Genomic DNA, 18280 nt, shown 5'->3' on the forward strand with positions numbered 1-18280 from the left:
AAACAATGTTGGTCCTTCTCTATGTTACAATAAAATAAAATTTCTGGTCAATATTTAAGCCTTTGTTCTCTGGTGACGTCCTTCAAATATTGACCCTTTTCTTTTAGTAAAACTCAAAACATAATTTTAAGTCAGCATTGTTTTTTACATTGTGATAAAAATAGAATTCCTGGCAATTTTTCGTCCCAACTTGTAGCAAATATCGGCTCTTTAATTAATTTCAAATTCACAAACAAATATAATTGGTCCCTTTTTGGAATAATTATAATAGATAGAAACTTCCGAACAATAACAGTACTTTTTACATACAATGTAAAAGATAAACATTGGGTAAATATTGGTCCCATTTTTCTTGAATACACTGAAGTTTAACTTAACATAAACAATGGATTGGCTAACAAATTCAAAATCAAACCAGTATTGGTCCCAATCCAATATATTTCAAGAATATTGGTCATCTTCAGCAACAAAAATCAAAACAAACATCAGTCCAATATTGGTCCCTGATCATGTGGCAGGAATAAAAAGTAATAAAGCTGAGTATTTCCTAAACAAGCACAAACAAGATATTTCCTTGTTTGATAATTACATCTTGGACAGTTGTTTTGATTTGATTCTTTTCTGATTTTTACCCAGTTTTTTATACAGGTCATATCTTTAACACAATATCCAATGATACTGGCCATGACATACCAAGTTGCTTTATTTCCAACATACCTTTGAGTTAAATTTGATATATCCATGCATGCAAATGGGCTGTTGCTCAGTTAATATGGAATGTATTGCTTCATTAATGTCCATTTCAGATTTATTGTAGTGTACTCAGATGAAAGTAGTTCGACTTGGTTGTACAACTTCACCAAGATTTGGCTCTGACTCCGAACGAGGGACCTGTTTCACCACGCTGTAAAAATTAGATAAAAGATAAATGCTAAATTTTAACTATTGGATTTTTGTTTTATTTGCATTTAAATCACCTCAACATTGTAAAGGTCATACTGCTTTACAAGTGGAGGAAGACCTCAGGTGCCCCTTTATGCATTATTTCAGGCACGAGCAGCACTTCAGTAGAACCGTAAACTTCTGTCAGCTAGCTGGATAGCTTCCTCACATGAAAGAATCCAAAGTCCTTTACGGTATTCAAACTAACATCAAAGTGGGGCAAGTCAGCGGCCAATTACACCAGGCCCTGGAGAACCCTAACCAAGTGTCCATCTGATCTTACTTTAATTACATATGCTGTATCAACAAAATGACACAAAATTAAATGCTAGAGTACTGGAATAATTACCTGAGTTTCTTATCTTCTGAATGAAGACTTTCTTTACTGATGGAATGTTTATGTTTATTTGACTTGCTGCTGTATCTTGACCCGGCTCCTGGTGGCGGCATCAGATCTCGATCACTGTTCTTAAACTAAAAAAAACAATGTACAATCTGCCATGTCAAATATGAGATTATCTTACACCAGCTGCCGGTGCAGACCATAATATCTAGTTTGATGGTAACGGTTTTGAGGCTCTACCAAGTTTCCGCTAAACAGTTACCCGAGAGTTTGATATTCCCGTCTGTGACCACAGTCGGTGTTTGATTCTTTTACTTGCATAAAGGAAAAAGGATAAAAGATCTTATTCTCAAACAGATATACAAAAATGCTTAACAGTGATATAATGTACTTTTCCAATCAGAAATACTTAGTTTGAAACAACAAAGAATTTTTTTTCCAACAGAAAAAAAAGCTGAAGGCCGCTTTAATAGATAACACTGACTGATTAATCTTAACACACATACAGATCCTTTTCTCCTTTGTATGACTGGGGACGGCTCGGCACTATTTCTTGGTGATGATTTCGGCGTTCGCTCATTTATAACATCTTCTGAAGAACCCCAACCGGACCTCATCACCGTCTGCTTCATCGCTCCCGTAGATGCACGGATCAATGATTTTATTGCACTTTCCCGATTACTGCGTCGGCTACCCGAGTTTCTCATAAATCCATTATCATTTCTTTCATTACCTAAAAAAACAAAATTGTTTGTTTTTATATCATTCTATAAATGATTCTATATCTGCTTTTAACTCAGCAAATGATTAAGCTCAACGTTAAGTGTCTGAATCTAAATGCATGTTGTTCATTTTCTACTAATAGTTTATTTACACCATGAGCAAAGTTCAAGTTTTCATTAAATACTGAATAAAACCAAGTAATGGTGAAATTTCTTGCGTGCAGTAAAAATATGACCGGTCATCTGTAAGTCAAGGTCAGATTTAAATGGAAATGTAGTCCTATATAGTAGGTGCACTTTGTTTCCAAAGATATAAAGTATTTGAATAAAACTTATAGAAAGTCAAATGTTTAAAGTGTTCACAGATTAACAAATAGATTGACATACAAGTATAGACTGGACAACAAAACAATATGGTGGGAGGGCTGGGGTTAAAAAAAAACTAGAAGTAATCTAAAGTATTACCTGATTTTGAGCTAAGCTTACTGGACACAAGTAATTCTGAAAAGAAGAATATTTGTATGTTAAAGTAAGCTTACATCTTTCTTTATCAAATATTTAACAACACTTTTTCGCCAATATAGATACTTTCAGAAATGATAATTATGATTGATTTTACCAGAATTAATGATATTTAATTCATTGATATTACTGTGATTATTTTGATAATTTTTATGCCCAATCACCCATTTCTTATGTCTTCTTTGTTATTTAAATTTTAGGAATATTGTGTATCATTTCTGAAATATCATTTTAGTGTACTTCAAAAACTTAAAATTGTATACCAGTCTAAAAACTCTAGCCTCTAACTGGTTAAGAATGACTTAAAATTTGAAATAACCAATGAAATGCTTGCATTTTTTAGACTGGTATACAGCCTGAACTTGAAAAATTTTCTAGCGTCTACATATAGAACAAACATGGAAGATTTGATAAATATTATGCTCAAAAATAATATACATGTACTTGAGAATAAAAATGCAATCTATATTTTTATCATTTGCATATACAGCACTTACTTATTTTAAAAATCATGACAAGAATACAAATTGAATATGTTTATAAAATGATTTTCAATATTTCAAATCCAACTCAGCCATTACATATGCTTACATATTAAATGTTACACAAAACACCAGCTGAGCATACATTAATATTAAAAATATTTACAAATAGCTAATCACACCATAATCATGCATTATACATTACACAATGCACATTCTCTTTACACGCAAATATGCACATATCAGTTGGGTATTACACACTAATTACAACCCTTCTACATAGACAATATTAAGGCATACATAAGACTCTGATGTAAATATTACACAAAAAATCAGGAAAAAATATATTTTTTAACCTTTAACCTGCTAGTATGGAAAGTGATTTAAGCCTTTGGTACTAATGTACCAGGCAAGGCTGGATGTGTATACTGTCTGACCAGACAAGTCCAATCTTTGAATTTTGGTATTGAAATCCCTTAAACTTTAAGTGGACTATTCCATATTCATAGCTTGGCCAGCCCATTCTATAAATTCAGCAGGTTAAAGGTTAAAAACCACCGAAACATGTAGATAAAGAGAACCCAAATACATGTTCTATGGTTGAGAGATATGGGGATTTTACTACATAGCTACAATTAATACACACTATAGAGGGATAAACATGCATACATCAGAGCCACAGTAGAACTTTTATTTCAAGGTCAAATCACTGTAAATTAAAGGTCAAATAACAAGTCAAGTTTAATATCATTTAAATACATTGTTTTGCATATGAGAGGTAAAATTACTTATAAGGTAAGTCATATAAAAGATAATTTAAAACTAAGTAAACCTAACACGGTAATAAAAATTAGTTTTTTTTCCGCAGAACAGTCTCAATTTTCAAAATTAAAATCCATTAGGCCTATATTCTAATTTTGTTTTCTTTGTGACATTGATCATTTTAATATTTTTTGGATCACTTCAACTAAAGGGTATATTTAGGAGAGTGCAGGATCGGGGATTTACAATGTAATTAATTTATATGTATTAACTTATTAGGGTGCAAATTATCACAAAATGGTAAAAATAAAAAATATTATAAGATCTTCTGTGTTAAACTTCTGCCATAAAATATGTATCAGTATTTTGTATCCATATAAAAATATTGATTTTATGTTACACCACTCTAAATCTACATAGAAGCTAATTACACACCATGTGTAAACACTCTGTATGCAGGCTTGACTTGTACAATATGCTAATATTGCATTAAGCAAATACATAAAACCTTCTATATGCCACAGAATTTTTTTGGTTAATACTGTTAGCCTGTTGGTTTTTCAGTTTATGATTTAGCAACTGATATCCCCTAAATTTACATCTGACTGTTCAAATTCAAAGAATGACAAGTTCAATCAGGGAAATGGTCTTATTGTGGTAATAAAATGTAATAATGTAAATCGAACATATAAAAATGCAAATAAAATTCAGCACAACATCTCAAGTTACAAGTGAAAAATACATCTATTAAGAAACATATTCAGTATTTCATTGCAATATAGTTATATAATAAATACATGTATACGTAGTGCTGCATTAAAATCCTTTGAATTATGTACATCTTCAGGGGTTATATATGTATCAGCCATTTATTACATCAGTTCAGTTCCAATACATTTTTTGCTTAAGATAGATTAATTAATATTCTCACAATTTTATCATCTATTAAGTTTAGGTATTTAAAGTGCTAATGATATTTTCCTTTATATAATAATATATATAAAAGAATTTGACAATTTGCCTAATTTGACCTTAATTAGCTGTTTCTATTATTATTATTTTTTCCTTTTTTGTCAATTTTACTTTATAGAATATTGATCATCAAAATGGCTGCCAATTTTTGGCAAGGGTTGTAAATGTTGTAAAAACTGGATATATTAAACTATAAGCAGTTGGTGAGAGTCATATTTCACTTTCCTGCAGTCCTAGCTGGGACAATGCAGTGTTGTGATTTTTGTTGCAAAAATATCTGGGACATCACTTAATGCACAGGGCAATGAATTTTTACAGTTTAACATACAGTGTATGATTGTCATTCAATGGCAGAGGTTCTATGTAAGCTTTTGTTTCCCTCACTAATCTGTGTTGGGATTCTGGCAACCGATTATTAAAAATGACTGAGGCACAATAACTGAACAAAAATTGCCAAAATGAAATCTTAGGTATACACATTGTCATATACATATAACTTTTGAATAGCACCAATTATTCCAGTTAAAGAAAAAGAAAACAAAATGCAAATATTAAAAGGAGAAAGTGGGAATGTAATTATGTGAAGAAGAGTGTATCAAGAATATATAATACATGTGCAGTCACAAAACAACATGCCACAAACAGAAGCCCTGATATTTGCCTACAAACAGAAACCTGTTGACTGCATTTAGTTTATATTTTATCAATGCCAAACTCTTTTAAATTCAGAAATGCAAGCTTTTTTCCCCAAATTTTATGTTTTGTAGACAGAAAAATAAATATTCTGCATCTAATCAATGGCCAAAATATAGAATAATTTAATATAGTCATAAAATATTGAAACCCAAATTGTTAACAACTTAGTCTCACAAATTAGGCTGAAAATATACTTTCTATGAATTCAAATTTTCAAAATAAAAGCTTGCATTTCTTTTCCAATCAAGAAAACATTAAACAATTAAGCCATACAAAATCAATACCAGTATATTTCCATCTCAAAGACATATGGATCTTATCATTCTAAATTTGGAATATTTTCCTAGATAATTTTTACTATACATTTTGTACATTTTAATCTTATTGTATACACCTTCATAAAGCCATGCTCTACATGCTTATCTCAAAAATGCCTTCTAGCAGAAAAAAAAATGAAAAAAAAAATCTCTTTTTTTTTTCAATTCACAGAATTTGTTTTTAAAATATGCAAACAAAATGTGAAATCTGTCTTTGTGTATCAATTTATGAGCATTTACCCATGAAGAGAACATAAGTGTTTCCTTTAAAAATGAAAGCAAAATACTTAAACTTAAGTCTTTAAATAGAATCTGAACTGGAATTTAGACATAATAAAACTCAAGCAAAATAAGCTCTCCCTTTCAAATTGAAACCAAAATCCATAAACATAAGTCTTTAAAATAGAATCTGAAGTGAAATTATGTCAAAACAAGATTGCAGAAAAAAAAAGAACCATGAAAGAAGCAATCAACAGGTCTGGTTCCCAGTGTTTAGTGAGATCCCTATTGTACTAGCCAAGCCTTTACAGGGCTACAGTTGCAGCAAATCGTACTCACCATTAATAAAACCCCTTATCCAGAGTGGTTTCAACTCACCGCGGTGCAGTAAAAAAAATAAAAACATACAAAAAAAGACATTGTGTGAACATTAAACATTTCTGGGGTCTATTTTGGTGCACAAAATGGTTTACAAATTTCCTATTTAACATACATACATTTTTAAAATGTTTTCCTTTCACTCTATTTCATTAAAATGAGTACTTTCGATCCATTTTTTATTTTAAAATATAAATTCTGTCATACATGTTTTAATTTCCGAAAGAATATTAACACTTAAGAATAACTTAAATAATTAGAGCATATTTTTAAAATAAATTTCAAATCCAGGCTTGCATATTAAATTTATTATGTTATTGCTGGATTCAAATTTTTCGGGTCACAATGACTGGACATGTATAAAGATCATTTCATTTAAGGCGCTTGCCTTGTAAAAATATTTACCAGTAATTTTAATTGTTAAGAAAATTCGCAAAGTTTTAACAAAACATTACAGAAAAAACTACCCTAAGACTTTGCTTAGAATACACCATCTAAACACCACCATTTTTATTTTTAAGCATCTAAATCTAAGCTCATTTAAAGCTTTTAACATAATTATAATGCCAGAAATTTTGAAAATAATTTACACTATGGTATTACTGGGTAATAGTGCTGGGAAACCTAGAGATAAATTAACTCTTGAAGATATGTTCCTTTTAGTCTTCTATTTATATATCATTTAAATTTCAAAATATCTTAAAGCAGCATGCCTCCAGATTTCACGCTTATTTTTTTTTTTTTTCAAGAAAATTTTGAAAATGTATTTTAAAAGTAAAATGTAGTGAAGTAAACAATTAACAAAGAAAGTAATTGATTGCAAGCAACAATTACAATCTATGAAAATTACAAAAAAGAGCTAAAAATAGTCTTTTCTGCAATAGTCACAAAGTAGGAAAGTAGAAATGTGGTGATAAAAACTGCAAAATCAGTCGTTAATCACACATCACATAACATAATATTACTAGAAACTACGTTTCTTAAAAGTTTATGCATGATTCTTAAGTTTGATTATTTTGAAATATTTTGGCTTATCTGGAGGCATGCAGCTTTAAAACAATGATTTTGTTGTCTTTTACACTGATTATGTCAGGGCTGAGATACAACTAATTAATTTATTTGGCATACTGTGATTAAGGCACACATTATGTTACAAATAATAAAACAAATTTTATCACTTCTGTTTCTTTAATTTGCTTATATAACAGAAAATAAAAATAACTTACAAACAATGACTATGAGCTTAATGATAAGTTGAATACTATGACTAAAATTTTTAACTTAAATAAAAAACAAAATGGCCGACTACAATGATTAACATATAAATGTAAGTATATAAAATGTTATGTACATAATGAACACTGAATCAGTTAGAACAAAAAAGAATAAGCCTTGGTCACCTGTATAGAGCCAGGCCAGCCTGCATATCCTTAGCTCATTTCTTGTACATTGATTTAGAAATCCCTTAAACTTTGAATGGACTGTGCAAAATTCAAAGTTGGTCAAATCTACAATCCATTACAAAAAATTCAGCAGGCCGAGTGTTAGTGGTAATTGTATGAATGTAAATGTATAGTTCATAAAGTAAGAGGTTAATACTAGCTTTTACAATCATTTGTAGCTAATGACAAGAAAGCTCAGGACATTCATTATAAGCATTTAAAACAATTAATGTACATTGTCCACATGATTTGTCTATACATTCTAAATACTTTGATTTTTAAAATACATCAAAAGTTCAATTATCTTATGTTTTCTCTTTCCCTAATAATTATATGCTACAGTGAAAGGCAAATTTGCTGATTCCCAATAAAACTTCAAATACTGAAATAATAATTATACTAAAATACAATTCAAAAATCAAAGCAGAGTAAGGCTATTTCAAATTCAAAAGAAATATATTTCATATTCAAAAGAAATAAAGTTAAAACTATCTTTGGTTCAAATACCCTTTAAATTAGTTTTTATATATATAAATCAGGTGCCAGTTTAAGATTTAAAAGCAATTAGCTTTCAAGAAAAACATCTTAACAAAGCAGCTTAGCAAAAGCTTTTATTAAGTATTGAATAACAAAATAAAAATGAACAAGACAATTGATGAAGTTAATGTTGCAGTCTTTGTAATGAAATATGATGTTATAACATATAAATTATATAAAAACTTCATTATTTTAACATCAATGACAATAAAATGTATGAGAAATTTAGAGAAGAATTATGATCAGTGATAGAAAATAAATCATGCTATGATACTATAGCAACCCCATGCATTAATATAAGCCAACCAAACATTACCACTACAAGAGCTTTTTACAAGTATAATTATGATGTTCCTAACTGTACACGAATATTCAAGGTGGTCAACCTATGTTTATCTATAATGTCTACAACATATCATTAAATTGAAAAAAAAGACTTTTATTTAAATTATCAAGCAAGCTTCACCAGGGTCTTTCAAATAGAAAATTTGAAAGACCCTGGCTTCACGTACGGGTTGACAAATTGAAAAAAAAAAAATAAATACTGAAATTAGCACAAAAAATTACTAAATTCTGCTGTGAAATCAAAATACCAAATTTCTAAATACACAAGTCATGCATGATAACATGCAGAAAGCTTCAATGTTTTGTTTGTAAATTTCAACTCAAATACAAATATAGGATAAAGTAAAAGTCACTTTATTATTATCAAATGATACTTTAAAACTAATTTAAAATTACATTTTTCATTTTCATGTGAAAAATGTGAATTCCATATGAAATAAATGTAAAGTTTCAATCAGATTTTTTTTTCTATTTACACTGATGATGTGAAATCATAGAAATTTGAAATAAATATGAAGTCTTATGGAAATCATGTGAAATCATACAAATGTGAAAAAAAGCAAAATCTAAGACATCTTTTCCTAACAACTAATGTGATATTGTGAAAATGTGAAATCATGATTATAATTATGTGAAAAAGAGCAAGATTCATGTGAATAACTGAGAATGTGAATAACAGAGAATCCTTCATGTAGAATCACATATCAATATAGGTACATGAGCATGATTATAGTGATAATACAGTCCACACATCATCATCTTCATTCATGCTATACTTATATATATATACCTTCAGCTGGTCATATAACTAATGGTCATATATCATAATATTATATTGATATGATAAGTTTGAAAATTTAAATCGGAACTACTGTTATAACAATGTGTCTAGGACAGAAAATGAGATAACTCTGTCTGAACTCTTTGAGGTATTTTTGATAGAAATTTAACATAAAATACTTTTTTTACCCCATGGGGTAGGGGCAGGTGATGTTTTGAATGGCATAATAACTTTGATGATGAAAAAACTATTTCTTAAACTTCATTAATAATTTTATAATATGTTGATAAGAATAAAAGTCATGTTTCAAAAGGAATATGTCTACTTGTTACTTTACATGTTTTTCTAGGAATTTTAATGCAAGGTTTTTTGAACAACTGAAGGTATATAGTATATAAGTTAATATAACAGTAGATCAATCTGTGCTGTAGCAACATGTTTTGGTACAGTTTTATACTTATTTAAGAGGGAATTGGGTGTAGGTGGAAAATAGGGATTTGGGAGTGGTACCTGCTTTCATTTTAAGTTAAAACTATAAAACAATTCTATACAGGTCATAGGGCAACTTAATAGATCTTATGTTTTCATGTAAAATATAGAATAAGGTTCTAAAATGTACCTCCATGCAATTAACCAAGCTACATAGGGTATCTAGACTGGCAAGCCAGCTGTACAGCAAAGCTTCCTCATAAGAAATATTCTGTGGTGATTTAGTTTTTACAGAATTGATTTTACTTTGACTGTGTAGGAAACTATCAGCTTATAAATACACTCTCAAATCAATTCATGGAGCCAGCAAGTTGCAATCAACAAGTGTAAAATTTCTTGCTCAACAGCTTGCTCTAGGGACTGTTCAACCAAGGGGTTAGCAATTATTAGAGTTCTAGTCTGACACATTTAAACCCCTCGGCCATGCCACCACCTAGAGATCTGAACTTCCTTGCACGACAGAATTCAAAGTCTCAAAAAGGATTCTAACTCTCAGAGTGAGTGGGTCAAAGTCAAATTCAAAGTCAACAACCTTTACCACTTGCTCACTAGAGCCTAGAACAAGCTGCATGATTAATCTACTGTTATACTAACTTCTAAATCCTTTTTTCATGATCCTTTAATTATCTCCAACGCAAGTCATTCCTGTAACTAAACTAATTGTTATATTATCTTATATGACTATAGTGCACTTCTATGAAACAATGTGTATGAATGGATATATAAAAAGTTTCGAACAGTTAACACATGTATAATGGGTACACAATCAGTGTTTATTGTAATCATATTTATGTGCTAGTTTTCTGATTCTGACATTGGTCATGATATATCTAAAATATTTATGATATTAATTCAACAATGCACTGTCATAAGTTACTCTATGTGATCATTAAGATACTATAATGCTCTGCTGCAACACTAACTAATGCATTCATCAACAAACTAGACTTTTTAAAAACTTTTAACTTAAAATTGTTCTTTCTTGGTAAACAATTTTTGTCCTACTTGAACATGTACTGGTAGATAGCACATAAAGATCTAAAAAGCATACATTATGTAATCTTAATATGTCATGATGAAAACAGGAAAAAGTCTAACTTTAAATTTATTAATGGTTTAAGTCCAAAGCCAGTTTAAAACAACAACCAAATTTTTTTTTATCATTTCAACATTTAAAATTAAACTCAAAGTGATCAATTTAACCCAAAGCTTTAAAAATTGTGCTGTAAATCATTAAAACAACAACACATCATCAGCCTTTCACACTGCCCCCGATGACAGAACAATGTACCAGAAAAGAAAAGCACATAAATTGATGTTGACAGATGGTAGAAGTTATTTCAAGCATTTACAGCCAAACATTCCTCGCGGCAGGTACATTACATGTATATATTACTCTTACGTTTGTCTAGAGACATTACATCTGAAATAGAATTGTTCTCAATCTTATTATCTTATTATCATATACATTCATATTAATATAATGTCTGGGAACCAGTCTTAATTTGAATGTCAGCATTTGATTGGCTGTCACTCAGTAGGAATTCAAAATCTGACCAATCAAAATACTTTATTTGTAGACTGGTCTCTTTTTCAAATCATATTACAGCTACCTTTCAAACTGACTAAAACTCCTCAGAAATATATCAACATAATAATAATTACATGTATACATTAATTTTCATTTAAACATAATCATGAAATTAAGCATGGAAACAAAATTGTATTCATTATAACTACTTTTATATAATCTAGGAGAAATTTACATCATTTTATTACATTGAGTACTGTAACTTATACAAACTGTAAGATAATCTTTGGATAAAACTATTACAAAATTAATTGTCATATCAGTAACAAATTACTTAAAGCTTTATTTCTATAATTATCTATGAAAACAATGACAGATTAAACTGTCCCCATGCTTGTACACTATTTATGGAACCTTTCAATGTTGGAGACAATAATGACCTATGTACTCAAAGTACAGAGTCAGGCCAGCCTGAACATCTCACAGTCTATGACAAAAGTAAACACAACTTAAATGAGAAAACCAGAGTAACATAAATCAGGGACCATTCTATGTCAAAATAATTAATATGGTAAAATTATTTCACCTGTTTCTTAAAAAATGTAGCAGATGGCAAAAAGTGACATACTACAAAGTGACCTTGACCTTTGTTCTACCCTATTTCATACAAGTCATAATTGAATCTAAAACTACACTGAAACCGAGATAAAGCCTAAGATATCTACAGAACAAAATAGATATTTTATATAAAATAGTAGTTGATTTACAGATGTATAATTTCAGATATTTTTGCGAGATGGAAGTCGAAACATTTCAGAAGAAATGAAACAAGATTAAACAATAAAAAAAACAGGTATAAAAGTTTATTTCCTGCCATTAGAGGTGTACTTGCAATGCATTATAATAATATCTGTCATATTTTGCGGTTCGGATCGGAATATCCGTCCCGAGGTGATCCGCCCATTGGGCGGTAACGAGGCTTGCCATATAAAGGCTCGGCAAGCCTCGTTACCGCCCAATGGGCGGATCACCTCGGGACGGATATTCCGATCCGAACCGCAAACATATGTCAGATATTTTTTCTTGCATATTCTACCATATTCCATTATATTTAAATTCTTTATCTTTATTTTCAATGAAAATTTATATCATTACAACCGTAACTACTTTCATTCAACAGTGTATGAATTACAAAATCATTCATAACGGTAAAATGACGTCATCTTTATCGTGCCATTGTACAGCATGCGACTCATCTGGAACCCCCCATGCCAGATGAAAATTTCCGGCATGGGTAAAACTAACGGAAACGCCAGTCTGATATGCAAGAATAAACTTCAGTGTAGCTAAGAATCAACAACAAAAATAGGGAACAAAAGGCCTTCAAACAAAAATGTCTTAGTTCACAAGTAAGTTTCTGAAAATGTTTTATTTTAAAAGGCTGAAAAGTTATGAAGATAAAAGGAGGAAAAATACATTTATAAATGTAGGAAACGTATTGATTCTAGTCCTGAACCTGCGGGAACAAACGTGACTAGCCCTTGCAACCTGTATAGAGCCGGGCCAATCTGCACGTCTGTGCAGTCTGACCGCGCTCTATATTGTAGCTAGCTCAATTTTTCATTATTTCTTCATTGTAAAAATCAAATAAACTTTCACTGGACTGTTTCAAATTTAAAGTAGAGCAAATCCATTTCACATATTCCGCAGGTTAAGATATTAAGATATACATGTATTATATTTGTTTCAGACATTCACTAGCATCTAGTCTCTGGTACTCTATATATAGTAACAACCCCAATATCTACTGATTGTAATATATTCTAGACAACCCATCTCCATCCCTCATCAGCAACTACACATTACCCTAGCATTGTTTAATTTCTAAAAACCTACTTAAAAATGATTACATCTATGTCCTATCTGAGCAATTTTTTTATATATTTTAAAATCAGTCATTTGCATTCAGCGAAATGTCCAGTATCGAACTATTTGCTCAACTTTGCAGTGCTAGCAGCAATTTCAGAATTTTTCTTAGGTAATCAGTATAGAACCAAGCTAGAAAGAACAGCTGTTTAGCCTGGCTAGGCTCAATAATTAATAAACATCAATTTCTACAATATAAATCATTAATTTAAATGCCAAGAAAAACAGATTTCTTTCAATGAAATCTGTAACAGATAGGTCCTTGAAAAGAAGTGTCTATTCCCTCAAAAAGTTGGATAATAATTTAACAATTTGTGAAATAGACACTAATATAATAATCTATATTGGTTTTTAGTGATTTTCTTTAACCCATTACTTCATGAGCATTTTGTGAAAAATGGCTGTTTTCATTGAAAAGTCTCCCGTTACAAGTTCAAATTGCTATAATACTATAAAAACTGCTTCAACACTAATCAAACTTGGCACAAATGTTGACTGGACCATTGCCCTTGCAACAACATGCTCAGGCTTAAATTTTCTGTTACCATGGCAACGAGGGGACGTCTCAAAATTGCCAAAAATCACTATTTTGAGTTGATTTTTTCCATCATAAGTGCTGCAACTTCTCAATGGATTGAGATACAGTCAAATGCTTTTCAGCGTTGGTTACACGTTACCTTATGATCAATCTGAGGTCATTTATAGCCTCTCACAAGTCCAAAATTTTCTTGGCGATGAGGGGGACTCCGCCCCCTTCAAACCCCCCAAACAGAAGGGGGCACATCCCCCTTCTGGCAACCGCCTGATGTATCTTTTGGTTGGGGGGCCGCGCCAAAAAAGTGGTCACTTTTTTTAACAACATTTCTCAAACAAAAACAAGTGTTTGGGGCCTAAATAAGGCACTTTTTCACCATTTGAGACAACAAAAAGAGGGGGGGGGGGGGTGAAAAAGGCGTTAAAAGACGTGTATATGAAGTAATGGGTTAAACTAATTGATATTGAAATCTCCAAATCATGGAAAGATTCAAATTCAATGCTTAACAAATTAATTAAATATATTTAGAACTTCAATTGGAAACCACATACAGCATTAGCTTGGTTAAAGCAGGCATACACCAGCTATATAAAGCTAAGCCAGACGGCTTATCAGTGCTATCTTACTTTGATCCTAACATCCCTAAAAATTGACAATAAATTAAAAACTGGAAAAGTCCATTATGATACTTTTCTTTGTTAAGGTTATTATATACCTTAGACAGGTTTTGTTATCCTTTCAATTAAACCATATACTTTGTTTTATCATAATTTCTACTTATCTTTGAATTTGCAAGCTGCAGCAATCTAACCTATCTATTTCCTAACATTGCTTTTGTTATTTCCTAACATTGATTCTGTTTATATCTATTGAATCAAACTTGCTGTAAACTTGATCTATTTACTCTGAATATGTTTATATTTTAGAATATTTATAGAGTACCAGGTTTTTCAAGATTGTCTGACTTATCAAACTGGAGGCTCTTCGATCGGTTCAGCACGAGGCTGCCACCTACAATATAACCATTACCTCATCATAGAATATATACCAGAAAATATAATAATTAAAGCTATAAATAAACTCATAAATAAAATTAATCCAGAATTTATAAATAAAGCCATAAATAGAATTATATGAATTCAATCAATTCATATAGATAAAATCGAATATACCTCTGTAAATAAGATCATAAATAAAATAACATTTTGTATATTAATAATGAAATTGAGTAAAGCTCTGTAAATAAAATCATATTAATTCATATACAAAGTTAAAATTAAAAAAAAAGAGTTTTTTGGATGCCATTTGCAATGTTGATATTGGTAACAACTTGATTTATGAAAGAAAATCCATCACCCAAATCATAAATATCTTTTATTTGGTTACACAGAGTTATTTGTTCAAAATATCAAAACATTAGAAAATCTCACAGGAAAAAATCAAATGTCCCCATTGGGATTACTTAGTGGAATTTAAACTTCAATATTGTATATTTCAACATCTGTTTTTTTTTTCTATTTGACACCACCCTTTTATCAAAATCAACTCAATACATGCAAATAACATCCAATAATATGTCCATTCCTGGTAAGAAAAACAACAAATCTATATAATTCTAATAAAAAAGTAATAAAAATAGTGTATGGAATATGCAGCAGATTTGAGTCAGCTAATAAATTATGCATAAAATATGAATAAAATTAAACTATAAATAAGTGATTAACAAGTGAAATAAAATAAATATGATTTAACAAAAAGATCACAAAAAACCATAACAATACATGTATAATGTATAACAACACAGTGCCTCAGTTAATCCAAGACAGCATATGAGCCGCTACTCTTATTAGCCCAATTTTAAAAAACGTGTTAAGTTTCTATCTATTGTATGTTCACACAAACTTTTATATACCCTACAAATACTGTATTACACTTTACTTTTGACTTCAATACATTGTACTAATTTTTAAAAAATAATTTAATTACACAAATATTTTAACATTTATATTTTATTTTAAACTGTCGTAATTTGACCTGCTTAGAGAATTTCTGTTCAAGCGAATATTCTTTTAATAATGATTTTTTTCGTTATAGTTTTGTTTTTAAATTAAATAGATTTTATGATAACCATTATGATATCTAAAGACTTTGTCCATTAGACGAAATCAACAACAATAAAAAAAACCCAACATTTTCACATATATACATAATTATGTGACAGCTTTTCAAAAATAAATACTGTTAGCCCATTTTGGAATGTAAAAAGCGCAACTTTCCTATAAAAACTTATATAACACAAGTTAATTTTTTATGTATCTTTTAAAATATCTCTATATGTTAAATTTAATGTCAATACAATGGAAAACTTACGACGATTTCATTTCAAGGCATAATTTTACACTATATGACCTTGTGCTTCTTATCACAAGTTATCTTTGACCTTCAAGTGTGACCTTGGAACTATGATCATCAAAAAGATACATATAATACAGTTTCATCTCCCTAACTTATAGTAGCCAGTCAATACTGAGTTGATTTACAGTCGTCACATGGTACATAATAATTCCCTTACAATCTTTAAATGTGACCTTCACCTTAAACAAATAGATTCATGTATGGTGTAGGTTTTACTTCAAGGTCAACATTAATGCAATTTAACCTTGAAATACCCCTCACATGTTCAACTATCTCCTTTCCAAGTAACACTACTAGCTAGGGTTGTACATAATAAAATTGAGATCAGTAGACAGTTGACATACAGACAGATTGACAATGTGCACACTAACAAAGGGTACACCAATGTGCTACAGTAACAACTTTTTGACCAAAACCAAAACAGCACTTCACAAACAAATGTTCATGTTTTAAACAACAGCCTGTGACTAATGCTAAATAAGTGTGGAATGTTAAAGTATGTTATAACATTAATAACAATGTATCAAGCTTTATCATGGTTCTTATATGACAAAACGTCATAATCTTCTTTGCTTTATAAATAAATCCTTTCTCCAAAAGAAAAAAAAACACAACTATTTAATGCTCTGCAAACTTAACCAAGTATTCATGTATAAAATAAGATTTTATAAATATGAAGAATTTCGAGTATTATCCTTTAACGAGACCGAACTGGTCTCCGAAGGTGAAACAGGTTCAACACGAACAGATGCACGGAGAGAACCACCTCCGAATCCCCCGATTTGGTTACTAAAATTAGCACTCTGCACATGTCTAAAATCTGTTGGTGAGCTTATAAGTTCACTTTTAACTTTTCTAAAATCTGAAGGTGGGCTAATAGCTAGACTGGGCTTGTTTCTTAAAATTACAGTTTTTGCATCTCCGCTACTTCGTAAATTGATACTGGTCATTACCGGACTGTCAGTGGAATCGTTCAAAGATGCCGTAAAAGACTTTGACTTACGTTGCGCTCGGCTCGAAGCTGAATTGCTTAGATACTGTTTGGCCTTCTTACCGCTGTAATCTCTTATATTGGAATCAGCATCTGTAAAATTATCAAATTGCAAATTTTCATTTTGTTACCTTTTTAACACATCAATAATTATAATTTTTGATACAGGTAAAATACTAATGTTTCCATCCTGGAGGAAAGATACATTTGTATTACATATATCAAGAAGTTATACAAATGAAACAAATTCTTGCTTTTATTAACAATTACCATGCTGAATAATCTTAAACAGATTGTCCATCTTCCACTCTGGACAAAATCATTCATAATTTTTATGGAAAATTTTGAAATATGTACTAACTGAATAGCAAACAGTGTAGTGTAGTGGCCAGAACTGGTTGCATGGGTAGATTATCCCATGGCTATTAGGCTAAGACTTCAAGTGCACCTCCCTGCATTGTCAGGCAGTGTGACAAAAGTAGAACCCACAAAGTTTCATCCCCCCAGCAGCCTGTGGTGCAAATAATTCATAGTCAACAACCTTAACTATGACAACAGACCCATCTTGTTAAAGGTATTTGCCATCCAACACCATGGCTGACAATAATTTTGCCAACTTCCACAACTATTCTGATAATAATTTAAACAGCTTTAATTAGACAGGACTTGAAGTAGATATATAACATACAGACACCTCTTTTTATATAGGTAAAACATGCCAACTTACTGTATAAATCTATATAAACTTACTGTATAAATCTATATAAACTTACTGTATAAATCTATATAAACTTACTGTATAAATCTATATAAACTTACTATATGTTTTGGTCAGTAACTCAATGATAGCTTCATGACCTTGTATTGCAGCTAAATGGAGAGGTGTGTAGCCCTGTAAATATATACCAATTATGTTATAGCCCTATATATATA

The 18280-nt window shown here is 30.4% G+C and overlaps 1 protein-coding gene across 4 annotated transcripts; it reads right to left on the reverse strand.

The window, feature by feature from the left end:
- Positions 1-759: 759 nt before the first annotated feature.
- LOC132754611 (uncharacterized) lies at positions 760-18280 on the reverse strand. 4 transcript variants are annotated; one of them, XM_060745270.1, is made up of 8 exons: positions 18167-18280; positions 17360-17440; positions 14884-14952; positions 11352-11372; positions 2473-2508; positions 1792-2018; positions 1292-1416; positions 760-904 (listed from the first exon to the last, which is right to left on the reverse strand). In XM_060745270.1, exons 4-8 carry the CDS (start codon positions 11365-11367, stop codon positions 823-825), a joined length of 486 nt encoding a protein of 161 aa, XP_060601253.1. In that variant the 5' UTR covers positions 11368-11372; positions 14884-14952; positions 17360-17440; positions 18167-18280; the 3' UTR covers positions 760-822. The 4 variants fall into 4 exon arrangements, with proteins under 4 accessions (XP_060601253.1, XP_060601254.1, XP_060601255.1 ...); XM_060745271.1 differs by lacking the exon at positions 14884-14952; XM_060745272.1 differs by lacking the exons at positions 11352-11372; positions 14884-14952.

The sequence above is a fragment of the Ruditapes philippinarum genome, unplaced genomic scaffold (assembly GCF_026571515.1).
Source record: "Ruditapes philippinarum isolate M1 unplaced genomic scaffold, ASM2657151v2 ctg2847_1_1_1_1, whole genome shotgun sequence".
In the NCBI taxonomy this organism is placed as follows: Eukaryota; Metazoa; Mollusca; class Bivalvia; order Venerida; family Veneridae; genus Ruditapes; species Ruditapes philippinarum.